This window comes from Spermophilus citellus (assembly GCF_964194105.1).
Source record: "Spermophilus citellus genome assembly, chromosome: 1".
Lineage (NCBI taxonomy): Eukaryota > Metazoa > Chordata > Mammalia > Rodentia > Sciuridae > Spermophilus > Spermophilus citellus.
This window is the reverse complement of record NC_138182.1, coordinates 191,400,268-191,425,097: the sequence shown is the minus strand read 5'-3', so window position 1 is coordinate 191,425,097 and position 24,830 is coordinate 191,400,268. Positions and strand designations below refer to the sequence as shown.

The following is a 24,830-nucleotide window of genomic DNA, read 5'->3' as shown; positions in this document are numbered from 1 at the left end:
TCCCAATGTTTCTCCCCTGGCAGGACACTTAACAGCTGGCTGGGCCTGAAGCTCCCTCCCTTGACAAACTAGTCAGCCTCCTCCACTGCTTTACTGCTCTGCCTTCTCTTCTGCTTCAACCTCTTTTCCTGGGCTCTTTTCCCTTATCTAGAAGTCCCTGCAAATGATTCCAGCCCAGCCTCACTGATTATTGCTTAATTAATCCAGTTTTACCTCCCATCTTGTGTTAGGAGCTCCTCAAAACAAACTGTGACCTTTGCAACTGCTAAAAGAAAATAGGGGGGGCTGGGGATGTGGCTCAAGCAGTAGCGCGCTCGTCTGGCGTGCGTGCAGCCCGGGTTCGATCCTCAGCACCACATACAAACAACGATGTTGTGTCCACCAATAACTAAAAAAAAAGAAATATTAAAAAAAAATTCTCTCTCTCTCTCCCCCTCTATCACTCTCTCTTTAAAAAAAAAAAAAGAAAATAGGGTAAACCCTCCAAAACAAAACATTTTTTTTAGATGTTGATGGACCTTTATTTTATTCATTTATTTATTTGCAGTGCTGAGAATCTAACCCAGTGCCTTACACATCTTGGGCAAGCACCCTACCACTGAGCCACAACCCCAGCCCCATCCCAAGCCCTTTTATATATTTTATTTAGAGACAGGGTCTCACTGAGTTGCTAAGTGCCTCGCTAAATTGCTGAGGCTGGCTTTTTTTTTTTTTTTTTGCTATTGAAGTTTATTTAACAAAAAGTTTCATATGAAAAATGTACATGACCCAAAAAGAAAAAGGAAAAAAAAAAGAAAATGTACATGACCCAATTTTCAAGTCATAATTAAATAGGGCTTCTGGAGGGAGGATACGGATTTCTCTGAACAGCCGTTATTTATACTCGTTCTAAGGCTTCTAACATGATGATACTGTTTCCTCGTATTACCACCATTCCAGTATTGTTCTGTTGTCCACTAGTTGCCATCTCCACACATTCATCTATTACAAGATTCATGAAAGGATCAAATCCTCGCAATATTCCTTGGACATGTCTACCACCATTTAATTTCAATGATAACTTCTTGTCCATAAATTTTTTCAGCTCGGGAGGATGAACCTTGCTCATATTGTCTACTCTGCAGGCTCAGAGATGCTTTGAAACGGAATTGGCTTGAGGCTGGCTTTTGAACTTGCTATCCTGCCCCAACTTCCCCATCCATTGGGATTACAGGTGTGTGCCATCGTACCCAGTAAAACCTGAGATCTTTTGTGCCCCTCCCCCAACAAACACAGGCAAGACTTCCTTAGCAAGTCCCCTAAAGCTTAGGAAATAATGCCAAGAATTAATTAATGGGATGGTGTCAAGTTAAACTACTGGCTGTGCTCAGTGGCACACATCTGTAATCCCAGCACCTAAGGAGGCTGAGGCAGGAGGATCGTGAGTTCAAAGCCAGCCTCAGCAATTTAGCAAGGCCCTAAGCAGCAAATCAGCAAGACTCTGTCTCTAAATAAAATATATAAAAAGTCTGGGGATGCCGCTCAGTGGTTAAGCACTCCAAGGTTCAATCCCTGGTACCATACACACACACACACACACACACACACACAGCTTCTGCATAGCAAAGTAAACAAACATGAAGAGCAAGCCTATAGAAAGGGAGAAAACCAACCTTCCCCAGTTATTCCTCTGACACAATATCCAGAACATATAAAGAACGCAAAACACTTACCACCAAAAAATCCCAATCAGCAAGTGAGTAAATGAACTAAACAGATTCTTGAAAGAAGAAATACAACAAACAAAGGAAAAAAATTCACCATCTAACAATTAGGGAAATGCACATTGAAGCTCTGGGGTTGTAGCTCAGCGGTAGAGCACTTGCCTAGCTCATGCAAGGCCCTGGGTTTGATCCTCAGCAGTAAAAAATAAAATAAAGGTATTGTGTCCATCTACAACTAAAAAATAAATATTTTAAAAAAAAGAAGAAAAACTACATTGAGTCAGGTGTGGTGGTGCATGCCTGTAATCAGCAACTCAGGAGGTTGAGATAGGAGGATTGCAGGTTCGGAGCCAGGGTTAGCAACTTAGCTAGGCTGTAAGCAATCTATTGAGATCTTGTCTCAAAATATAAAATAAAAAGAACTGGGGATGTGGCTCAGTGGTTAAGCACCCTGGTACCAAAAAAAGAAAAACTAAATTGAGATCTCATTCCAGTTATAATGGCAATCTTTAAGTATACAAATAAGGGGCTGGGGTTGTGGCTCAGTGGTAGAGTGCTCGCCTAGCATGCATGGGGCACTGAGTTCAATCCTCAACACCACATAAAAATAAAGATATTGTGTCCACCAAAAACTAAAAAATAAATTTAAAAAAATATTTTAAAAAAAGAATACAAGAATACAAATAAATGCTGGCAAAGATGTGGGATAAAAGGAACACTTAAACACTGTTGATGGGATTGTAAACCAATATAATCACTATGGAAATTAATTTGGAGCTTCCTCAAAAGAATAGGGATGTGACTGCATGGTAAAGCACTTGCCTAGCATACATGAAATCCTGAGTTCAATCCCTAGTACTTCAAGGGTAAAACAAAACAAAATTAAAAAAAGACTGTGACTATGAATGAAGCCACTAGCAGCCCATGCTTATAGCAATGCATTTCACAACAGCCAACTTATGGAGCCAGCCTAGGTGTCAATAGATGAATGGATAAAATAAATGATTGAATAAAAAATATACACACACACATACACATACATACATAAACACACACACATATATATACATACACACACACATACATACACAATTATATTCAGCCGTAAGAACAAAATTGTCTTTTGTTATTTTAGGAAAATGGATAGATTTTGGGAGTATTATATTAAGTGAAATAAGCCAAACTTAGGAAGTCAAGGGTTGAATGTTTTCTCTTAGGTAGAACTAGAGAGAAAAAGAGAAAAAAAAAAAGTGGGGTAATCTCATGAAAATTGAAGTGGCGGGGTGGGGGACTGGGAAGTGGGAAGAGCAGAGGAAAATGGGAAATACTGGGGAATTAAATTGACCAAATTATGTGCATGTATGAACATGTCACAATACCATACTATGTATAATGCACCAATAATAATAAAGACTGAGAAAGTATAAATTTGGAGTTGACATAGAAGAGCCTGTGTTAAGTTTCTTCCTCTGACCAACTCAAGAGGTCATCAAAGTCACATTTTTAAAAATTTTTTTAATTGTTAATAGATCTTTATTTTTATTTATTTATATGTGGTGCTGAGAATCGAACCCAGTGCCTCGCACATGCCAGGCAAGTGCGCTACCGCTGAGCCCCAGCCCCAGCCCAAAGTCACATTTTTATGAAAATCTCCATTATAAACTAGGGTTGTTTTCATTTTGCACTCCTTAATTTCTTTTTCTAATTAATTCAATAAAAGAATCTTTAGGACATTTAAAAAAATGTGACTCAATATTGTTCTGCACATCCTCCTTTGTCTGATTCAGGCCAAGCTGCTAAGCTCCACCAGCATTTGCTAAACTACAATATCTTCTAAGGTTGGATTGTGGATAGATAAAGAGAAAGCAAATGGGGCTGGGGACATAGCTCAGTTGATACAATGTTTGCCTCAAATGCATAAGGCCCTGGGTTTAATCCCCAGCACCTCCAAAAAAAAAAAAAAAAAAAAAAGAGAGAGAGAGAGAGAGAGAGAGAGAGAGAGAATGCATGATGGCTCATCTGCAAATTAAGGACTGGAGAAAGCTGTGCTTTTCCATGATTAAGGATTGGGTTCTGAGCCATGCAGACCTGGGTTTATGAATGCAGGTTGTGATTGCAGGCAAGTGACTTCACCACCCTAAGCTTCATATTCCTCATCAATGCACATTGAAGAACTATTGAAGATTATGTGGCATATTGCCTATGATCCCTGGCAAGGATGGTTGCTGAAGTTCAGCTGGTTGAAAGATTGGAGTGTGAGGCAGTTCCGAAGCTATTGTTAGACATCTGGATAACTTTAGCCACCCAGATCATATAAAAAAGAAGAAGAAAAAAGTCTCTATGTGTATAGCCGCCCACCCAATGGCCCTCCATCTCCCTAGATTCCCTAGGCATGGAAGCTGCCATTTCACTATCTCAGAACCACAGGCTGGGCTGCTCCAGTGTCTGCTGAATGGGAAGGGAAGTGTCATGGTCAGGTACATGCCCATCTATCTAAGGGACAGACAGCTACTACCAAAAGCTCCCTCTGATTCTACCCAAAATTCACTGAGGAGCCTTGGTCCTTCCCCCACCCTCCCCTGTGACCCACAAACTAAGCACAGTCTCTGATTGCTATGTGCTACCAATGGGTCTGCAGAGAGATGAGACAGGCAGGACCTGTGCCTTTTTTTTTTTTTTTTTTTTTTTTTGGTACTGGGATTGAACCCACTGAGCCACATCCCAGCCCTTTTTATTTTTTTCTTTTGAAACAGGGTCTCAATGAAGTGCTTAGAGCCTCACTAAATTGCTGAAGCTGGTCTTGAACTTCCTACCTCAGCCTGCAGAGCCACTGGTATTATAGGTGTGTTCCACCACGCCTGGCACAGTTACATCTTTAAAGGATGACATGAAACATTTAATTACATGCCTGACACATAGTAGATGTTCATTAAATTGTAACTGTGCTTATTACAGCACCTGATGACATTCAGTTTTTTTAATACATTTACTGGGTACATGTGTACAGGGATACCATGAAGTTTCCATAATCCCTGCCAAAAGCTCTGGGATCAAAGGGACATGTTGGGGGCTCCTCTATTAGCCCATGGGGAAGGCTGCTAAAAATGGATGCTGCATTTACACCAACTCTATGAAAGCAAAGACATGCCTCAGCCCAGGGGCTATCAAGAAATAGTGAGGAGCTGGGTATGGTGGTACATTCCTATAATCCCAGTGGCTCGGGAGGCTGAGACAAGAGGATCATGAATTCAAAACCAGCCTCAGCAAAGGCAAGGTGTTAAGCAACTCAGTGAGATGCTGTCTCTAAATAAAATACAAAATAGAGCTGGAGATGTGGCTTAGTGGTCGAGTGCCCCTAAGTTCAATCCTGGGTATACCCCCCCCACCAAAAAAAAAAAGAAATAATGAGGAAAAGACTTGCAAGATCCAAAAATAACAACTGGCCTTGGCCTCTTCAAGGCCAATGAGCCTTGTCTGTGCCTCCTCCTCTCCTCTCAGCCAGCAGGCAGTCCACCAGACCATCTGTGCCTGCTACTCCCTCCAGGGCTTGTGTGACATCAGACCTGGCTACATCTTCTTGGCTCAGGGGCATCTGTTGAAGTAAGTATGAGTCTAGCATTCTGCACTGCCCTCCCAGGGCTGACCCATACCTGGCACTGTGTTGTCCAGAATGAAAGCAAGGCACCCGCCCACAAACATCTCGGTGGTCAGCAGCACAGTCAGAATCTGGTCAATTTCAGGAACGCCTGTGGAATAGGCCAAGGACCAAAGGGTGTTATGGCCCCTCTGGAGAGCAGAACCCGGGGTGTCCTACTTCTGCACCCTACTGACTTCCTTGAGCAGTTGTGACATTGGAATGGCACAAAGTCCTGACTTTCAAGCCTATATTTACCCATCTCTCCCATCTTTGGGTTTAAATCCCAGTTCTGAATAAATAAATAAATAATTTTTTAAAAAAATTAGCATGTGTGAGGGCTGGGGTTGTGGCTCAGTGGTGGAGCACTTGCCTCGAACTGGGTTCGATCCTCAGCAACACATAAAAATAAAAAAATAAAAATATTTTAAAAAAATAGCATGGCATGCGTGCGGCCCGGGTTCCATCCTCAGCACCACATACAAAGATCTTGTGTCCGCCGAGAACTAAAAAATAAATATTAAAAAAAAAATTCTCTCTCTCTCTCTCTAGACTCTATCTCTCTCACTCTCTCTTTAAAAAAAAAATAGCATGTGTGAGGCACTGGGTTTGATTCTCAGCACCACATATAAATACATGAATAAAATAAAGGCCCATCAACATGTAAAAAAAAAAAATCCCAGTTCTGCTAGCTGCTATTTGTTGACTTGGAACCAAAGCTCTTTGAGCCTCATGTTTGTCATCTGTAAAGCAGAGAGAGAGATGATAGTGGTATCTGTCTTGAGCCGTTCTGAAAATTAAATGAGCACATGTAAAGCTCAATACCTATCTACAGAAAGTGTTTTAGTCAGGGACAGCTGCTAATAGTCTCTCAGCTGCTGATTAGCATCCAGAGTTGGAAAGGATTGATTTGTGGTTCTACCTGTGTGGAGCCCTTGAGGGAGGGGGCTGTGCTCACAGGTTTTTGTTTTTTGTCTTGTGCTGGGGAAACAAATCCAGAACCTTGTGCATGATAAGCAAGCACTCTAACACTGAGCTACACTCCCAGCCCATGTGCTCCGAGTTTTGCGCCCACCCCCTTCCCACACCTCTGGAGTCAGTAGACAGCCTGTAGGCACCTGTGTCGATAGCGCCAGGGTTGGAATCCAGATAGTTGGGCAATGTGAGCCCGAAGAACATGGAAAATCCAAGCACAAAGAGGTTGCGGGAGGAGTTCATGTCCACGAACTGCAGGTTGGAGAGCCCCACAGCCGTGATCATACCTGGGGGTCACAGTAAAAAAGCTAAAGGCGCCTCACGCGCCTCAGTGGGTGCCACCACTTAGCCACCCGCGCCACGCCCCGGGGGCTCGCGCGGGGCACTCACCGAAAAGGGTGCAGAACATGCCCCCCAGGATAGGGTCGGGGAGCGAGGCAAAGAGAGCTGTGAACTTTCCGATGGCACCCAGGACCAGCATGATACCGGCACCGTACTGCACCACGCGACGGCTGCCCACCTGCCAGGAATCCAGAGGCGAGGCTAGACGTGGGGGCGAGGCTGGGGTGGGGTTAGTCCAGGGGGCGGGGCCTGTTATAAGAACTAGGCATAAATGGGCTGGGTCTTGGCGTGGGGGCGAGGCTTTTCAAGGATAGGGAGGGGCTAGGCCAAAGTGGGGACGGGTTTGGGCCGGGGCTTCCGGCACCAGGAACCCAGAAGCCTGCTTTGGGCTGTTCTGGGTAGTACCGCACCTTGGTAATCCCTAGGACGCCAATGTTGGGACTGGACGAGGTGGACCCGTTGCCTGTGCCCAGTAGCCCCGCGATAATGCAGCAGATGCCTTCGGTGAAGATACCCCTGTAAGGAAAGGACGATTGGAGACTTGGTCCAGCGTCTTCAACAGTGTCCTCTTATCACACGGGCCGGCTGCCCGCCCCACCCCCGGGCTGTGAGCTGTGGATCTGTCCATAGTACTCCCCACTCCAGGCCAGAGGGAGTCTGGAGACTAGAAACCCTGGTACAGGAGCTAGTTCCAGTGCCCTGGCGCTTATTCCCTTGGATAATTCTGGGCTTCAGTTTCCTCATCGGTACCATGGACTTGGTAATGGTCCCTGACTCACAGAATGGTTACAGATTACATAAGAGCATGCACATGGAGGGCTGAACATACCGGAAGGTTGTCAGTGACTGTGGTTTCCCTGGAACTCCCTTATCTCCTCAATCACTGGGTGATGAGCTCTTTCCCATTTCATAAGCAAGGACTATGAGGTCTGGAGGTATTAGTGACTTGCCCAAGTCTGCACCTCTGGGACTCAACCCCATCCCTACCCTGAGTGGCTCCTTGAAGCATCAGACATTGAGGAAGACCAATAAGCATACCTATTGATAGCATGTACTGGAGGGGGTGGTGCACCAGCCAGGCGGGCACAAGCATAGTAATCACCAATGGACTCGATGATGCCTGCCAGTGTGGCACTGAACATTCCCAACACAGCAGCCACAGTCACTGTAGGCAGGCCCCACTGACCTGGGTTGCGGGAAGACAGGAGGATGAATACACTGAGGAGCCTGTGGTGGGTTGGCAGGACAGGGCAGTACTTGAGAGGGAGAGGGAGCACTGGGTTGTCTTAAGCAAGAACAGGAGCCTACAGATGTCGGAGCTTATTTGGGTCATCCAGATGCATGGAGTTGCAGTGAAGCTTTGAGTCAAATACCATTACTGGGCTGGGGATATAGTTCAGTTGATAGAGTACTTGCATCGCATGCACAAGGCCCTGGGTTCAACCCCCAGCACATACACGTGCACACACACACACACACACACAAAAAAAAAAAAAAAAACACCATTACTTGGTCCACTATAAACGTGTGGCTTGTGCCATCAGTATCACCAGGGGGCTCACAAGTGTCTGAGTTGGAAGCAAAGGGTGCCCAAGTGGGGTTGCTTACAGGGGTATGGAATGCGGATCCAGGGTGAAATACTCATGATGTCTCCACGGGCATCAGTTCGTGCCTGGTAGCCATAGGCTGTTGGGTCTTTAGGCAGCACATCTGTCAGGGTCAGCACGTAGCAGAGCAGCCACACGGTCATGATGGCCAGCACGATCTGAAACAGGAAAGTTAAGAGGTTCACTGCAGGAACTGGAGACCTCCCTCCAAGCTGACCTGCTTCTACTTTAGCCCCAGCCCAGCCCAGCCCAGCACCAGGCCCAGCCCCTGCTGACTTCGGCCCCAAACCTGCTACAGCCTCTGGGTAGCACCTCATCTCTGCTCTGGCTCTAGCGCCGACACTGTTCCTGCTTTGCTCCCACCTTGACCCTGGCACAGGTCAAGCCCCTGTTCTAGTCCCAGCCCCTCCTTACGGGAAACATCTTGAAGATCTGGATTCGGAAGAGAGTGAAGCCCTTGCCCCGGCGGTAGACGGGCAGCAGGAAGGTGACATTGCGCAGGTACTGGGAGAAGAGGATGATCAGGAGAATGGAGCTAGGGGCAGAGGCAAAGGAGGAGGAAGTTGGTAGGCTCCACTGGGGCCAGGAGACAGGACTAAGGCAGTAGGACATAAAGGGGTGGGAGGGTGAGGGCTGGGTTTGGACAGGATCAGGCCCCGGCACCTGCTCACCAAGCTGAGATGCCCCAGTGGGAGCCTGCTCGATCACCAGCAGCTTGGAAGACAGACAGGCCAATGAGTGAGACAGTAGGGGTGACTGTGAGAGGCCCAATGTAGCTGAGCAGGGCCCCAGGCAGCCCCATCAGCCCAATCACCACCTCCACCACACTGGCCACCATGATTGCACCCTGGACCTAGAAGGGCAAAATGAGCTATATGTCATTATGTAAAGGTCACGACATGGCTACCAGCAGGACAAAAATTCCAAGATTACCTCTTCAAATCCCCCACATAGCAGTGGCCCTCACTGCCATCTAGCCCCCTCCCCAGGTCCTGGCATCCTCTACCCACCTCTTGCATCCGTGGGTGCCAGATATGAGAGGTGTTCAAGGGCTGACTCCAGTTACCGTAGATCTCCTCTGTGGTCAGAGACATGACACGGACAAAAGATGGACAGGGGAAGAAGATGTTGCCATGAACACATCTTGGTGTCTGGACTCAGGACATTTGCTCAGACTTCCAGATCCCTGGGCCTCCCCTCTCTTTCAACCCAGATCCAAAACATGTGCCCACCTTCTGGGGGACATTTCCATTTCTCCAGGGCCAGGATGGCTTTGGCTGGAACCAAAAACGCAAAGGCACTGGCCTGGAACAGTGGCAGCCTGGAGGAGAGAACAGAGCAGAAGGGTGAGGTGGGGTGGGAGGAGAGACATAGAGAGGCCCAGGGACACAGAGGGACAAGGAAAGGGGAGGGCAGAGGGAAGTCATTGAGACCCCATGCAGGACTTTAACATTTTTTTTCTTTTCTTGGAGGGGGATGTTGCTGGAGATTCAACCCTGGGGGTGCTTTTCCACTGAGTAACATCCCCAGTCCCTTTTAATTTTTATTTTGAGATGGGGTCTCATGAAGTTGCTGAGATTGGCCTGAATTTATGATCCTCCTGCCTCAGCTCCCTACCACCAGTAACTGGGATTCGATGTGGGCCACTAACAGTCTCTAACAAAGAAAAAAGACAACAGGCTCCCCCAGCTCCAAGCTTACACCTCACTGTGAGGGCCAGCCTGACGGAAGTGGACATCTTAGTTCTGGCATCAGAGATGTACTTACCACCTTCCCCCAGCCACCTCCCAGCCATCTTTTTTTTTTTTTTTTTTCTAATATTTATTTATTTTTTAGTTCTCGGCGGACACAACATCTTTGTTTGTATGTGGTGCTGAGGATCGAACCCGGGCCACATGCATGCCAGGAGAGCGTGATACCGCTTGAGCCACATCCCCAGCCCCCTCCCAGCCATCTTTTTGCCATCCTGGCCTAGGACTATGCATTGGGACAGAGGCTCCCAGCTCACACAGCAGCTCGAAGCCGGCTCATGCCCTTGGGACACAGAGGTGTGTGGTCCTGAGCATTCAAAGTAGAGCCTAAGAGGAGGTGAACCCAGGTAGGGCACATTCCTTAAGCCTACAGACTCTGTTCTTGAGGAGCCCCAGAGCAAGTTCCCTAAATTCAGAGTAGAAGCCCTGATGCCTGGCTCTGCGGCTGGCCCAGAGGTAGGAGTGGCAGGTAGGGCCTGAAGTGGTTAGGTTTTTTTGGTCCATAAAAGCCCTCTGAGGGAGACCAATTGGTCCTGTGTGTCACAGAGAGTGTGTGTGTGTGTGTGTGTGTGTGTGTGTGTGTGTGTGTGTGTGTGTTGGGGGCCGAGGCAGCTTACCGGATGCCCAGTGTGGTCTGGATGAGAGTGGTGATACCCACACATACGAAGATGGTGCCGATGAGCTGGCTGATCATGTTCTGGTCTTGGCCCACACACAGTGCCTCGGCCAGGAGGAAGGGAACAGCGATGGTACCGCTAAAGCATGTCAGGTAATGCTGTGAGTGGCAAGAGAAGAATCATGAGGCAGGGCCTACAGAGCTCACGGGGAAAGGGCCACCCTAGGTTCTCATGCCTTTCTCACAGGGCCTGAACCCCGGTGCCCTGGCAGTGCACCCCCATTACACTCCCCACAAGGCATTCCCACTCTGGGAGTCACTAAATCTTCCCCCAAGTTGTTTCTGTGTCTGGGCCCTCCTCTCTGCCACCAACTCTCAACCTGGTAGACACAAAAATCTTTTCCCAGGCCTTCTCTGTGTCTTCTGTGTTTCTGCTTGGTGACAGTCACCATGCTGACCTTAGCTTTCTTTTCCTCTTACCCAAGGTAACCTTGCTGGCCAGGGAGGGGCTGGGATACTTGGGGAGTGCCAGAGAGGCCCTAGGGCAGGGAGGGGACAACCTACCTGGAATCCAAGCAGGATACACAGGTACCAAGGTGGCACATCCTCAATCTTGTACAACATGTCAAATTTGGGCTCCGTGGGCAGGGGCATCTGTGGATCCCTGGTGGAATTTCCTGTTGAGCCCGGAGACTCATGCTGGGGCAGTAAAGAGAAGCAGCTCAAGGTGGAATAATGGGGTGGGCAAGATTCAGGCTGTCCCAGAATCAATCAGGTAACCTGAGTGGCCTGTCAGCAATGTAGAGCGAGGCCCTGGCCTGGGCTTTCCCCACCCTCCCCCACAGTCCTTTCATCCCACTATCACCTGGCCAAGATGCACTTGGCCCCCTCGTCACAGTGCTCCCTGCAGGGGCAGGATACACTGTGCTGGCCCCGAGAGCCCTCAGGATAAGGACATTTTAGCAGGGGGATGGTCCAAGTCAGAAGACCCCTGAAGAACTAGGGAGGGAGCCCAGAGGGCAAGAAACTGTGGAGAAACAACTCTGGTCCCACCACTGCTCCTGGAGGTCCTTAAGGGTGTGGCTGACAATGAGGTTGGGTCCCTACTGGCCCTCAAGTTCAAGCCAGCCAGTTACAAAATTAAAGGCTCCTTCACCTCCCCCTCCATCCCATCCCATCTCCCTATTGCCACATTCAGCTTGGGACTGTCACTTGTTATCAAGTTCATCAGAATTTCTGTCCCTGCCCTCCCAGAGAGGCCTGTACAGGTCCTCCAGCCCCCACTCACCCTGCCCCTGCCCAGCTTCCCCAGTCCCCCAGCACCTGTGTCTGGCCCTCAGGATCCGTCTGAGCCCTCATGTTTGGGGCACAGGTTTGAGAAGCTCCTGAGAAAAAGAGGATGACTTTATGAAGGCCAAGGAGGACTTTACTCCATGCATCAGACATTGTTCGAAGTAAATCTGTAACCAGGTCCCTAGCTCCAGATTGCGAAAGGGGGATCTGGGCAGAGGTAAGGTATTAACCCTGGCTAGGTGGTAAAGGCCACCCAAGTCTCTGCCACGTTTGCCTCCTGGGCCCTCCCCTCCCTGCCCACACCTGAGCCTGGCACGAGACCTGTGCTTGTTTCCCAGAGAGGGCCAGGGTCGAGGGGTGAGGTGGGGACAGTCTTGGAAGTTCACCACAGGTGAGGTGAGAGGAAAGGGATTGGAAATGGGCACTTGTGATGCCATGCTCTGCCATTAATTAATAACAAGTTAACCCTTATCATCATTGTCATAATCATTCTCATTACTGAGGAATGACTGCATGCCAAGCCATACCTTTATATATATGCACTGTCACGTGAATGCCCTGGGGCTCAGTGTATTAACCCTTTCATGGCTCAGGATACAAGAGAGTAATATGACCAAGGCCACACAGGTAGCTAGATTTCAGAAAACAAGCCCTAAAATTCAGGTTGACTGAAGCTGTCCAGTCTCTACAGCCCTTCATCACTCGGGATCCTGAGGCAGTAGCAGACAGGTCTGTGCAGCCTGTGTTTTTTGGCACTAGAGATTTAACCTAGGGGTGCTTTGCCACTGAGCTACATTCCCAGTCCTCTCAATTCTATTTATTTATTTATTTACTTAGCTATAGTACAGGGGATTGAACCCAGGGGCACTTAATTACTGAGCCACATCATCAGCCCTTATATATATATATATTTTATTATTTATTTTTATGTGGTGCTGAGGATCAAACCCAGTGCCTCGCACCTGTTAGGTGAGCACTCTAACACTAACTCTAACACAACTCCAGCCTCTTTTTTTTAAATATTTATTTTTTAATTGTAGGTGGACACAATACCTTTAGTCTATTTATTTTTATGTGATGCTGAGGATCCAACCCAGGGCCTCAAATGTGCTAGGCGAGCACTCTACCACTGAGCCACAACTCCAGCCCAAGCCTCTTATATTTTATTTTGAAACAGAGTCTAGCTAACTTGCTTAGGGCCTCACTAAGTTGCTGAAGCTGGCTTTGAACTTACAATCCTCCTGCCTCAGCATATGCCACCGTGTCTGGTTCCTCTTTATTTTTTATTTTGAGACAGGGTCTCCTTAAAGCTGAAGGCCTTCCTAACCTAACCTCAAACTTGTGATCCTCCTGGCTCAGCCTCCCAAATCTCAGGAAATAGTGGTATGGGCCATTGCGCCCAACTCCCAGTATTAGGAATCTTAATATAGCAACAACAGATAATTAAACTGAGCATGGGGTCTTTGTAAGGACTGGGCCCCATGTGCCCATGTCACACAACCCCATAAGCCAGTCCTGTGCCCAACCTATTTCCCTTCTGAGCTTCTAGCCCAACCCAGCCAAAAGTCTAGGGACTGCCAGAGAGGAAGCGGGGTGTGCCAGCTTAGAGCCCAAGCTGATAGGGAGTGGGCCTGGGTTCCCCATATACTTCCCTCTGGTCTGCTCCATCCCTAGCCACCCCAGGTTGCACCTACTTGGGGGTTGCTGTGCCCATGGCCAGTCGTGACCCCAGGGGCCCAGAGGCAGCACCGCTCTCCATCTGGGCAAAAGCTTCATCTTGTAGCCCTGAGTCTGGTTGTTTGTCTTTCCTTCAGTTTATTCCTTTGTCCACCTTGCTGCTTCTCTTCCTCTTGGCTCCTGCTCCCAGGTTCCTAAAGTCGTCTGACTAGTTTGGAACCTCTGCAACTCCTTAGGACTGGCCTTTCCACCTCCACCCCCTGCAGGCACAGCTCCTTGGACACTCAATTTAACTGATACCACACCTCAAGGCACCTGACTGGTGGGACTATTGTCTATGTCCTGAGGCATAGTAGCCCAGATGGCCCTACACCACTCAGACTCACACAGTCCCTACCAAAATACAGGGTCATAGACCTCTCAGAGGCAACCACCCACATTCACATTTTATATTTTTGTTGGCTCCACCAGTTCCTTGGGCTCTGGAACCGGTGCCTGGGGGTTCCATCTCTTCTGGGGTAAGGGCCAGGAGGTGATGGGATGTGTGGAGCTGGGGCTCCAGAGAGGCTCACAGGGCAACTGGAGTGGTCGGGCGTGTCTGAGACACCCCATTCCTCTAGAGTGGAGCTTACCCTACCCCCCAAATCTGAATCTCCTTACAGCCCCACTACTAGGCCTGGGACTTGGCCTGAACCTCTGTTGTCTAAATCTCAGTTTCTGCATCTGTCAATGGACATTAGAGTGTGTTCTGCCCATCTTCCAGGACATCAGTGGGTCAGAAACATGAGGGAAACTGTAAGTTGTAGTGCTATTACTAAAAGCTCAGTCCTTGTCCCTGATGCCAATCCAATAACAAGGACATGGCTTTAAGAAAAAGGAAAAAGAAGTTTTATTGCTTTGCTAGCAAAGGAGAAACACAGAGGACTCCTGTCCCAGAGATTGTGATTCTGCCCATCAGGGGTTATCAGAGTTGTAATTCACTTGTTAATTTGGGAGATAGTAATTTCTGTTCCTATAGTGGGTGTGTACTCGGACAGATAACTCTGCCTAGGATGGACAAGAAAGATAATCCTGTTTCCCCTGAGATGGGGGAGAGAGAGGGATTAGGGAGGATCAGGGAGAGAGGAAGAGAAAGAAACATCCTTTTCAGAATCAGTTGCAGTGGCAGAGCATCAAGGGCTACATTCAAAGCATAAAGTGGACCATTGTCCCACTGCTACCTGATCCCAGGTTCCCATACCCAGGTGGGGCCCAGGGCTCCTTTCCGAAGGGTAAGGCCCTTGGCCAGAATTTCTAGAGAGAGCTGTACGAGAGCCAAGGTGCTGACTCAGCTAGTTCTGGGAATCCTGCCCTGACCCAGGTGTGCACTGTGGCCCAATCACCCCAGCTGCAGCCCATGGAAGAGTGCAGAGAGTAAGGGCCACTAGGCAGAGAGCAAAGAGACATATTCTGTTGTCTTTGTTTTTGTTTGTTTGGTACCAGGTATTGAACCCAGGGGTGCTTAATCTCTGAGACACATTCCCAACCTTTTTTATTTTTTGAGATAGGGTCTTACTAAGTTGCTTAGGGCCTTACTAAAATTGCTGAGGCTGACCTCAATTTTGAGATCCTCTTGCCTCAGCCTCCAGAGACACTGGGATTACGTAGGTGTGCCACCAAACCTGACAGGAGACATGTTCCGGGAGCAGCAGATTGCATGGCCGAGATTCATAGATGTGGCCACAAGGTGGCCGCCTGTGGTTTCCTTGATTTTCTTTCTCTCCTGTTGAAGCTGAGGATCCGGGCTGTCCCTGTTCCATATGCCTTTCATAGCTTACTCATATTTCCAGCAAGCCAGCTCTCACACCTCTAGGGAGTTGTAGTGATGTCTATTTGGCCTTTTCTAGAAGGAACACCGGTAGAAATACCAATGTCTGTCTTCCCAGCCCCCAACACACCTTTTGCAGGCAGGAGTCAAGATCACTGGGTTTTATTTGAGTTCAGAGAAAGACTATGTCCCTACCAGGCCCTAGTGCCCCAGAGTGCAGGAGGAAAGAGCAGCAGCACCTCCCTGCCCTCTGGCAGCCTGCAGAAAGCAACAGGAAAGGTCCAGAGGCAGTCCCAGCTTCTCTTTAAGGGATAGGAGTAGTGGTGGACTAGAGCTCTTTCCTTGTGGCTGTCTCCTTGTCCAAACAGGCCCCCTGGGAGCCCTCACACAGCAGTGCCTCCAGAGCTCCTTGGCCTTGTTGGTGGGCTTTGTAGATCTGGTCTTCTCCAAACTCTCCCAGGTAGTGAAAGCATGTTTCAGAGAGCCTATGGGAGCCCAGTAGGAGACTTGGACTCGGCCCAGCCCACAAGGAAGTCGTGGGCAGACCAAGGCTCCCATGGCCCCACCCCATCCCCCACCCCATCATCACCTGACGGGCCAGGGGCCTCCTGTGATCATCACACTGATGCTTGGCTCTGTCCCCTTGCTAAGACCTGGGCCAGTGAGATGTTTCACCTGGTTCACTTCTTGGACACCATAGCTGGTCAGCAGGAAGGGGAAGGATAACCATTGGTGGGAGTCAAACCAGGGAGAGAGACCTGTTTCCACAACAGGCTGGGCACTTGGGCATTTGAGCTGAGAGGGAAAGACCCTGGCTCAAGGTTGCACAGAGACTTTCTGTTGGCCATTTTTGTCTCGAACTTGCTCCCAGCTCTAGAGCCCAGAGTTCATGGTAGCCAGCCCCCTCCCTCAAGCCAGGACAGAGCCCCCAAGGAGTATGGGTGTGGTGGGAGTGGAAAGGGGGATCTGCACCCACCAGCCCTATTCCTGAAGGAGGGAGGCAGGGGCCGAATTGACAACTCACTCCTGCCAGTTCTGGGAGCAGCATCGGTCCAGGATGTCTGTGTATATGGACTCACTCAGCCCCTGTGTCCCCCAGGAGTCTGGACGATGAAGCTTGGCCTCTGCCTTTGCCAGATGTTGCCACATCTAGAACATGGAGGGGCTAGGAGCCAGGGGGTTGGCTATAGGTCAGTGGTGGGGAGGAGGGGAACACAAGTCTCTGGGGATGATGTGGCAAGGGAGCGGTTCAAGCAGAAAGCACCTGTGAAGCAGGCTTCGGGACTTATCCCCCAGGTCCCCAAAGCTGGGACTGGGCCAATGGAGGCAGCATCCACTCCCCTGAGATGGGGATGGGAATACTGAGATGGAAGTTTAGGCCCAGGCACTGTGCCTGCCACTTGGGCACATCTGCCCAGAAGCACATGCCATTTTAAACCACAAGAACAAGGAAAGCAGAAAGAAACACACACACACACACACACACACACACACACACACACATACTCCTAAGCCATGTGTATAAGCATGCGCATGCATGCGTGCACACACACACACACACACAGAGGCATGTTGGTATGCTCAACGAGGCAAGTGTGCACTGAGACACACATATTTGTACATGTATCCACACAACATATGTACCCCACATATACATATATAAGGCACCCTGTGGATTTGGGGAAGGAGTCAGACCTGAGGGTGGGTCTGAAAGGGAGTCTAAGAAAATGAGTAATTCCCTCGCTAAACAGTATCTCAGGATACTGTGGGGGCGTCCCAGATAGTCTGCTTTCTGTTGGGCAGGCGGATGAGTAAACTGAGGTTCAGGTGAGGTGGGGGTTGCAATCTTTTGTAAGGCTGGGTCTGGGCTTGATGCCTGGTGGTGGGGGTTGAGGATTAAAGGCCAGTGGTGGAATCTGAGGTAGATAGAGGGGTCTGGGTAGGGACAGGGGGAACTGCTGGAGGGGAAGGACTCACCTGATAGGACACGGCCCTGCAAGCATCACATCGCAGGTGAGCAGGCATGTGGGCTGAGTACTTCTCCTCCTCATCAAGCTGTGGGGCAGTGGCTGAGAGCCAGGCCTTTTCTCCAAGGCCCCTGGGCGCAGCCCAGGTTCCTAACAGCAGCAGTAGTGGCAGTGACAGTCTCATGGCCTCCTGAGTGAGCTCACTGAGCATGCACTGTGGTTGGGGTGCAGATGTACGTGCTCATGGGTGCAGTGGGAACTGCCTCTGTCCCAGACCAATGGGGAACTGACACCTCACCCCTCCCCCAGGGCCCTAGAGATGCCACGTGTGCTCTTCCTCCAGCAGGACCCTGGCAACTCAGCTCCATTTCATAGTCAGGGAAAAATGAGGCAAATAGGGGGGCTGTGCCTGTGCAAGGACACATAGGGGTTGGCTGCAACCTCACACTGGGATCTGGTCAAGTGGCAGGCACTTGCATGAGGAAGTAGTTGATTACTGTCATCTTTATTCTACCCCTGAAGACATGAAAGCTCACAGAGAAGTGACAAATCCTCCAGCTAGAGAGGCCATGTTGAGATTGGAATCCAAGCCTGATTGACTCCCAAAGTCCACTGGCCCCTCAGCCACTGAGATGAATGTGGCCATAAGGGTGGTTGCCAACTTAGGTCTCCCTTCCTGGGAGGCAAGGTCATCCAGGCAGGGAGGTCAGAGTGTGTAAAGGCATATGTCCTTCCATAACCCTGGGTTCCCCTCAACCTAGGGCAGACCTAGGCATGAAAGGACATTGTGGGAGGTCTTAAGAGGCCCAAGCAGGAAATTAGGCACCTTACACCAATCATCATTTCAGCCACCATGGCTCATGGTCAGCTATTTATTGCACAACAGGATGAGGCAAGGTGCCCAGAGGTGGCCTGGGACCCAAGGTTTTCCATACCATCAGGACCTGTGTCCCTGGCCAAGAGCTGTCCAGGTTATTCTGACTCAAAATTCACCTACTCAGCTTCCAGTCCAGGGCAAGGGACGGGAACACAAGGAATATGGGCCCCAAGGTCTGTAACAAGGAAGGCATTGATTCCCATCTCTGACACTGTTTCTAATGGGAACTGTTTTTCCCAAACACATCACTTCACACCCCAGTCATTTCAGGCTCGGAATCATACACAGACCCCCAGGCATACACACACACACCCCTCCAGCTCCTTCAGCCTCCTCAGAGGCTCTTAGAATCTCTCAGAAGCTCCTAGAATCTCAGGACAGTTGGAGCACAGGTTCTGGGTCCTGTCCTTTCCTGTGCTATGACCATCCAGCTCCTCTCTGGGCACTGTTATCACATGTGTGATAAAAACTGAGAATTTTGTCCTCTCCAGTCTACCTCACACAGGGCCCACCCCTCCTACTGCCAGCCCAAACCCACCTTCCAGCCACTCAGAGGGGTCAAAGCCTCCCCTGGAAGCCAACAGCCCAACTTCCTCCTCTTGTAAGTTTTTTATTTTTATTTTTTCTGTGTTGGGGATGGAACCTAGGGGCACTTAACCTTTAGCACTAACCTACATCCCCAGCCCTTTTTAAAATTTTTATTTATTTATTTATTTTTGTGGTGCTGGGGATTGAACCCAAGGCCTCATGCATGTGAGGCAAGCACTCTACCAACTGAGCTATATCCCCAGCCCCAAAATTTATTTATTTTGAGACAGTGTCTCACTAATTTGCTGAGGCTGGTCTTGAACTTTTGCATCCAGCTTTGTAAATCCTTGGTGATTTATTTTACCTGTTCTTACCTGAGTGGAAATGGCTGATGCCTGCACTTCTAAGATGAGCCAGCTCAGCTCCCAGGGCTCTGAGAACCAGAGACTGGAGTTGAGGGGAGGAAGGAAAAGCTAGGCTCCCCAATGAGGGCCACAGCCACCTGGACCTACCTCACTCCAGCCTTTTCACCCCCAATTCCAGGCTGACTCCCCACTCCCCCCCCCCCCACATTGCCTGCTCACTCCACCTCCACCTGCACAGCTCCCTTTCTTAGTTCCAACTTGGCCTGGGGCTGCGCTAGCCACTTTCCCCCACAGCCTCCCAGACCAAAGCTCAGCTACTTTTCCAAAAAACAGACTTGATGACCAGAGTCCTTCCTCTTCATCTCAACAGTGCCCACTGGTCTGCTCCACATCAACTAAGCCCATTTTCAGGAGAGGACAGACAGCTCACCACCTCTGGAGACCACCCTGTTCCTGCACATCTCATTCCCACTGCCCTTTGGAGAACACCCCCTCAGGCTGGTTTCCTCCCATTCCTTGCCAACATAAACACATACACAAACACGCCACACCCTGGGAATGCGGTGGGAAAGGGATATACATTTTTGTTGGGGTAGGAAGAAGCCAGCTACCTCCTGAACTCCAGCTCCATCAACCTGGGGTCTCACATACCTTCTTTGAAAATGACTTCTGGCCTGAAGACTGGCTGGAACAGACCAAAAAAGGTGATGGAAGGAAAGGTCAGGGAATTGGAAGCCAGAAACTCTAGACCACTTAGGGGGCCTCAACTCCATGTGGATCAGGCCCTAAGGCCTCACAACGGGAACACAGAGCCCTTGCTAGGCTGGGTGGGATCCGAGCGGGCAGGTGGGACACAGAGGAGCAGAGATGGAGCGGGACTGGGAGTCCCGCTCATGGGGAGGTAGTACATCCCGTCCAGGGGTCCTGCCTCAGAGGCCCAGGGCAGCTGGGAGCTGCTGAGGGCTGGCAGGCCCGAGGATGGCGGGAGTGAGAGGCCAGGAATAGACCCATAGGCAGGCTGGTAGAGGCCAGGCCCCAGAGATAGCGGGGTGTAGATGTGGCTGGGCTGCCTGGGGGATGAGTGCGGTAGCAGAACCTCCACATACTGCCCGCTCTCGGGGTCGAAGAGCAGCCGCAGCCTCGGCTGCCGCGGCGCCTCCACAAAGTAGTAGCGGCCGGTCTCTGGGTCCACTAGGACCTTCCCCGGGTGCGTGGCTCCCAGAGGCCTGCGCATTGCCTGGGAGAGGCCTTGAGGGGACCGGTCCATGGGAGGTGCAGAAGCAGCGCGGGGCTGGGGCCGAGCTGTCATGCTGGCCAACGCCTGGGACTCCCGCAGAGCGGGGGAAGCTGCGGATTCGGGGGTCGCAGCAGGGGCCTCTAGTTTGGGTGCAATCCCAGGGCTCGAGTTAGGGCATGCCTGAGGGGAGCCGGGGCAGGATAGTCGGGTCACTGAGGGTCCTAAAGAGGACCGCTGGGGTGAGCTGCGAGCGCCGCCTAGGGGGCTGGTCCGACCCTCGCCGTCGGGAACCAGGCGCTGTGTTTTGGCGTCCGGATTCTCTCCGCCGGGACTGTGGACTAGGACTCTCGAGATCCTCTCTGGCCGCCCGCCCAAGGCCAGAGCACCAGGCAAGCGGATTTCAGTGCGCGCGAAGGGTTTGGCTGTGCTGTTCTCTGCCCTCCGCCGCAAGACCCCGTTGGGCTGCGAGGCGTCCCGTGGGACTGTGTCGAGGGATGGCTCAGGGGACTCGTAGGGGTGCTGCACGACCGGCAGAAAATCCTTGAGAAAAACGGAAGTGTAGTGAGCTGGTGCGGGGGATCCCAGCACCTGATGCTCTGGCGTCTTTGATGCATCGCCCTCCTCCCCGCTAGAATCCGAAGGAGGCCCAGGTAGCCCTGAGCTTGGGCTTCCGGATGGGAAGCTTGGAGCGTACGTGGTCTTAACTATCTTGCGCACATCTCGCGGCCGCGGAACGGCCACGCGTGAGCGTCCAGAGGCCACTTCAGAGTACAAAGCTTCTGGGCGCACATCAGTGTCCAGGGTCCTCACGACGTGACTGCTCAGGGGCGGCTCAGGGGCCTCTGTCTTTGGCGATGGCTCCGTGCTTGTGAGGACGGGATTCAGACTCTCTCGCGTGGGGGTGCTCTGCACCTCCGTTAGTTCTGGAGTCCCGGGTGCGGCTGGTGTAGGCGGTGCCAACTCCTCAGCTAAACCATTCATAGCTTCCCGCGTAAACGCTGTCGACGAGCCCTGGACCATGGGACCCCCTGTCCCTTGGGGCGATGGGCTCCGCGTTCCAACAGCATGATCTTCCGCCTCCCAAGGGAACAAGGCCAACGGAGACCGGCTTGTACCCGGCCCTACAGCCTCTCCTACTGCTGGTTGCGAAGCGTCCCACAGGGAAGGAACTTCGGGGGGTGAGCTCCTTACTCCAGGAGCACCCTGATTCCAGTGGGAAAGAGTTGGAGGGGAAGGGGTCCTCCTGCTGGAAGTTTCCTCCACAGAGGGATTCTGATTTTCCCAAGCAGAGGATGCTTCAGGGAAAGACGGGCTACTCACCCTCCGTCCAGTCTGATCCCGTGGGAACGAGCAGTGGGGACCCCCCTCGGCCCCATTTGGAGCCTGCCACAATGGAGAAGGGCTCCTTGGCCTCACAGACCTACTCGGAATCTCCGAGGGGTCCCTAGACTTAGAAGGTGGACTGTGTGCCCTAAGAAAAGTTCGATTCGGGGTCTCTCGTGGGAACCGAGTCTTGGGTTCATGGTTTCGTGCCTCCTGGATCTTTTCCTCCGATTGCAGGAAGATACTGGAACTAACAGGACCCAAAGGCTCGGTGCCCGGCATGGGCTTGTCGCGCCGAATCGCGCGCTCGCGTAGGCTGGGCCAAGGCCGCGGGGCTCTCGCCCGGACCAGATTATCTTGATCTCGAAGTAGCCGAGACTTAGCCTCTTCCAGGACCACGTGGGTGCTGCCGGACGTTTCCCGAGTCTCAGGTTCTGGCCGCTCAGTGGGCCGAAAGGTGGTGCTGCTTGGCTCTGGGGCAGTGGGGCCCATTTTTCTGGCCAATGCTGTCTGCACTAGGCCTGCAGCGGCCTGCAGGCGTCCCATTGACTCGTCTAGGGAGCCGGTGCGTAGGAACAGTGGGGGGCGCGGCGCGCCAGCCGTTCTCGAGGGACTTGCTGGCCGGGGGCGAAGCTCGATCTGACGCTTCGGCACCGTCCTGGGCCTGCCTGGAGCGGTGTGCTCCTCCTCCAGCGCCACCTCCACACACTCGAACTGTGCTGAGGCCACAGGACTTGGCCCACCGGGCCGCAGCTCCAGATAGGTGGCCCAGCGGGAGCCACCGTCGGGGGACTGGGGCTGCAGTTGCATAGGGGAGGGTGACGCTGGCTCCGGCAGCGACGGTTTGCTTAAAGCCGGCGCCATGAGCTCTTGCACCTCGCAGTCCTCGGCATCTGAGCTGCTGAACAGAGGCCTGGCGCTGAAGATGACTTCCATCTCCCCCGACGGCAGCATGCGCAGCTGGGGCTGGGGTGGTGACGGGCCGAAGCCCGGACCTCGGGGGAAACCCGAGCCGCACCAGATCTGCTGGCTGCTATTCTGGGAGCTGACAGACAGGCGAGGCTGCGCATCCACCCCCCGCCTAGGTACCACGCAGGGCCAATTCTCCTGGCCTTCTGCGTCCGGCCCAAAGTCCGGGGGCTCTGGAGAATCCGGAGCTGTGTGGTAGGAGCCAGATGAACCTGAGGAATCCTGGCGAAGCGCGGGGGCCGCGGGCATCCACCTCGGGAGCCCAGGCAGCTCTTGCCGGACGAGTGCGGTCAGCATGGTGGGCCGGACACCGCGCACTACCTCTCTCGCAGTGCCTCTGCTGGTGGCGCCGGTACTGTCCCCGCCCCGCCGGAGGATGCGATGGGGTCAAAGCGCCTTAAAGCGGCCGCGTCCACTCGCAAGTCAGCGGCATTGGCAGCAGGAGAGAAGTGAGCCTCAAGCCCCCAAGGCAAACCTCCCCCTTTCTCCAAGACTCCGGGGTAGGACTCCAAGGTTTGGACTGACAGGTGAGAGGAAGGCAGGCCCACCTTTGGCGCAGGCAGCTAGATCGAACTTCACCTAATACAAGTGAGGGAACCTGGGCCAAGCAGGGGGTAGTCTGAGGTCAAGCCTGTGGTGTGCAGCGCGTGTGCTATTCAAGTTGAACAGGAAATCAGACCATCAGGCCAGAGAACTCAGGTCTTGCTATTGCCACCTCCCCTCAGTCCCAAGCTTCTTGATTTTGCAAGGCAAGACCCCTCCCCCACCCTCTCATGGCTTGCCCTGTCATGAATTTCAATTTCCTCCACCACACTCATCCTGCCCCAACAACCTTCCATAGTGTGGAGCATCATGAGAGGCCTCCCCCAGCTCCAACAAAAGTTGTGCTGGGGCCTCAAGATGGTTCTGATCACCACAAGACAGATTGCCCTTAGTGAGGCTTTGGAAAGGGCTGAAGTGGACAGCTTTACTTTTTATAAACTGCCTTAGTGCCTAGAAGATGCCCTGGATATGCCCTTGGGAAACTTGTGTGGTCCCCTCTAAAGCCCCCAGGCAAAAAAAAGCATGTGTGTGCCCTCACAGGCCCTCATTCCAACCCCCACAACCTTTGGTCCTGCCCTAGGGACAGGCATTGGTGGGGGAGCTGCCACCACCTGTCATTGTCTTATGACAATGGGCACCACTTGCCCTTCAATTCTGGCTTCAAGGTCTTGCCATGACTCAGGCCCCAGCTGGCCCTGGATCAAGAACTCTGGCCTGTATATTCACCCTCACATTGACCCAGAAGAGGCTATACTTGACAAATCTGACTCAGCCTCATGGGTGCCCTGCCTGGGTATCCCCTTGTTCACCTGGAGCACACTCAGTGATGGCTTCTGAAAGGATATATCCTGTCCTTTGCATTGAGCCCTACCTGTGCAACTTGGGCAAGTGGCTGCTCCTTCCCAGATGATTTCTCACCTTAAAAAAAGATGCAGGTCAGTGATAGAACACTTGCCTAGCATGTGTGAGGCCTTGGTTCAATCCCCAGTATTTAAAAAGAAAAAGATACAGCATTGTGGTTTTCCCGCATCCATTTGTGAAGACTGATGAGCTTCTGTTTGGGGGAGGTAGAAGAGGATACAACTGTGATTCACAGGTATAATATTCTTGTTAGGCGATAGCAACTGGTTTCTCAGATCTGTTGGGGGTCCTGGAACCTGCTGTCTTTGAAGTCTCTGGTCAGGGGTTCTCATGCACAGAGAAATATTTAAAGAGTACTGAGAGTGGGGTGAGATGTTATATATATATGAAAGGATTAAATACCAAAAGTAAGAGATGGTGCCAACTAGCAAAGACCCAGCTCCCCTCTTAGCTATAACCCTGACTCCCATGGACCCCACCCCCACCCTGCTTTCAGGAGTTGGAGGATTGAGGAGCATCCCCTCAGGAGCCCAGAAGTAGCCTGGAAGGCAGTGGTTCAATGCATGTACCCCAAGCAATTCCTGTTGACTACAGGTCATCAAGGACCAGGAGGCAGACGGACAGAAGTGACTGTTGCCTCTTCTCTTGCCCCTTTCTTGGAGGTCAGACCTGGGGTGACTGGACCCACCAGAATGGGAAAGGAAGGGTTGAGGATCCCCCAGAGCAGAGAAGGCATAGGTTGGGCAAAGAACAGG

The 24,830-nt window shown here is 51.3% G+C and overlaps 5 protein-coding genes across 28 annotated transcripts in view; 1 reads left to right on the top strand and 4 right to left on the bottom strand.

Moving 5' to 3' along the window:
- SLC23A1 (solute carrier family 23 member 1) overlaps positions 1–13,697 on the bottom strand; it is a gene marked incomplete at its 5' end in the record, with an annotated part of 31,362 nt that extends 17,665 nt beyond the window's left edge. For both annotated transcript variants that reach the window (XM_081306993.1, XM_081306992.1), the window contains 14 exons: positions 5,354–5,449; positions 6,456–6,599; positions 6,703–6,832; positions 7,065–7,170; positions 7,693–7,840; positions 8,263–8,419; positions 8,676–8,796; positions 8,933–9,114; positions 9,272–9,339; positions 9,494–9,582; positions 10,630–10,787; positions 11,193–11,327; positions 11,952–12,013; positions 13,616–13,697. In XM_081306993.1, the coding sequence (XP_081163119.1) occupies positions 5,354–5,449; positions 6,456–6,599; positions 6,703–6,832; positions 7,065–7,170; positions 7,693–7,840; positions 8,263–8,419; positions 8,676–8,796; positions 8,933–9,114; positions 9,272–9,339; positions 9,494–9,582; positions 10,630–10,787; positions 11,193–11,327; positions 11,952–12,013; positions 13,616–13,697 (1,678 nt within the window). The remainder of the gene's footprint in view (positions 1–5,353; positions 5,450–6,455; positions 6,600–6,702; positions 6,833–7,064; positions 7,171–7,692; positions 7,841–8,262; positions 8,420–8,675; positions 8,797–8,932; positions 9,115–9,271; positions 9,340–9,493; positions 9,583–10,629; positions 10,788–11,192; positions 11,328–11,951; positions 12,014–13,615) is intronic.
- On the bottom strand, positions 685–2,139 carry LOC308653712 (small nuclear ribonucleoprotein G-like). The gene has a single exon (XM_081302383.1). The coding sequence runs from the start codon at positions 1,106–1,108 to the stop codon at positions 878–880; it is 231 nt and encodes a 76-aa protein (XP_081158509.1). The 5' UTR covers positions 1,109–2,139; the 3' UTR covers positions 685–877.
- A 1,727-nt stretch (positions 13,698–15,424) lies between the features above and the next one.
- MZB1 (marginal zone B and B1 cell specific protein) lies at positions 15,425–18,057 on the bottom strand. Its single transcript, XM_081290643.1, has 4 exons — positions 17,383–18,057; positions 16,430–16,554; positions 15,995–16,105; positions 15,425–15,890 (listed from the first exon to the last, which is right to left on the bottom strand). The coding sequence occupies exons 1-4, from the start codon at positions 17,581–17,583 to the stop codon at positions 15,734–15,736; spliced, it is 594 nt and encodes a 197-aa protein (XP_081146769.1). The 5' UTR covers positions 17,584–18,057; the 3' UTR covers positions 15,425–15,733.
- A 154-nt stretch (positions 18,058–18,211) lies between these two features.
- Positions 18,212–22,968, bottom strand: PROB1 (proline rich basic protein 1; the record flags this gene model as incomplete). The annotated part of the gene is made up of 1 exon (XM_081290401.1): positions 18,212–22,968. One exon carries the CDS (start codon positions 22,966–22,968, stop codon positions 19,936–19,938), a length of 3,033 nt encoding a protein of 1,010 aa, XP_081146527.1. The 3' UTR covers positions 18,212–19,935.
- The window catches only part of SMIM33 (small integral membrane protein 33), a gene marked incomplete at its 5' end in the record, with an annotated part of 73,766 nt that continues 71,902 nt past the window's right edge, over positions 22,967–24,830 (top strand). For 2 of the 23 annotated variants that reach the window (XR_014021518.1, XR_014021528.1), the window contains 2 exons: positions 23,152–23,198; positions 24,738–24,829. Coding sequence is in view for 7 of the 23 variants with exons in the window: in XM_081290486.1 (XP_081146612.1) it covers positions 22,967–23,198; positions 24,670–24,829 (392 nt within the window). The other 21 variants (XR_014021517.1, XR_014021525.1, XR_014021526.1 and 18 more) reach the window with 19 other exon arrangements.

Bases quoted from the DNA above. Each gene is read 5' to 3' on its own strand.
- LOC308653712 (XM_081302383.1), bottom strand. From the start codon at position 1,108: ATGAGCAAGGTTCATCCTCCCGAGCTGAAAAAATTTATGGACAAGAAG.
- MZB1 (XM_081290643.1), bottom strand. From the start codon at position 17,583: ATGCTCAGTGAGCTCACTCAGGAGGCCATGAGACTGTCACTGCCACTA. The intron at 16,555-17,382 runs GTGAGTCCTTCC...TCCATGTTCTAG, and splicing joins GCAGGGCCGTGTCCTATCAG to ATGTGGCAACATCTGGCAAA. The intron at 15,891-15,994 runs GTGATGATGGGG...GGGCTCCCATAG, and splicing joins GGAGGCCCCTGGCCCGTCAG to GCTCTCTGAAACATGCTTTC.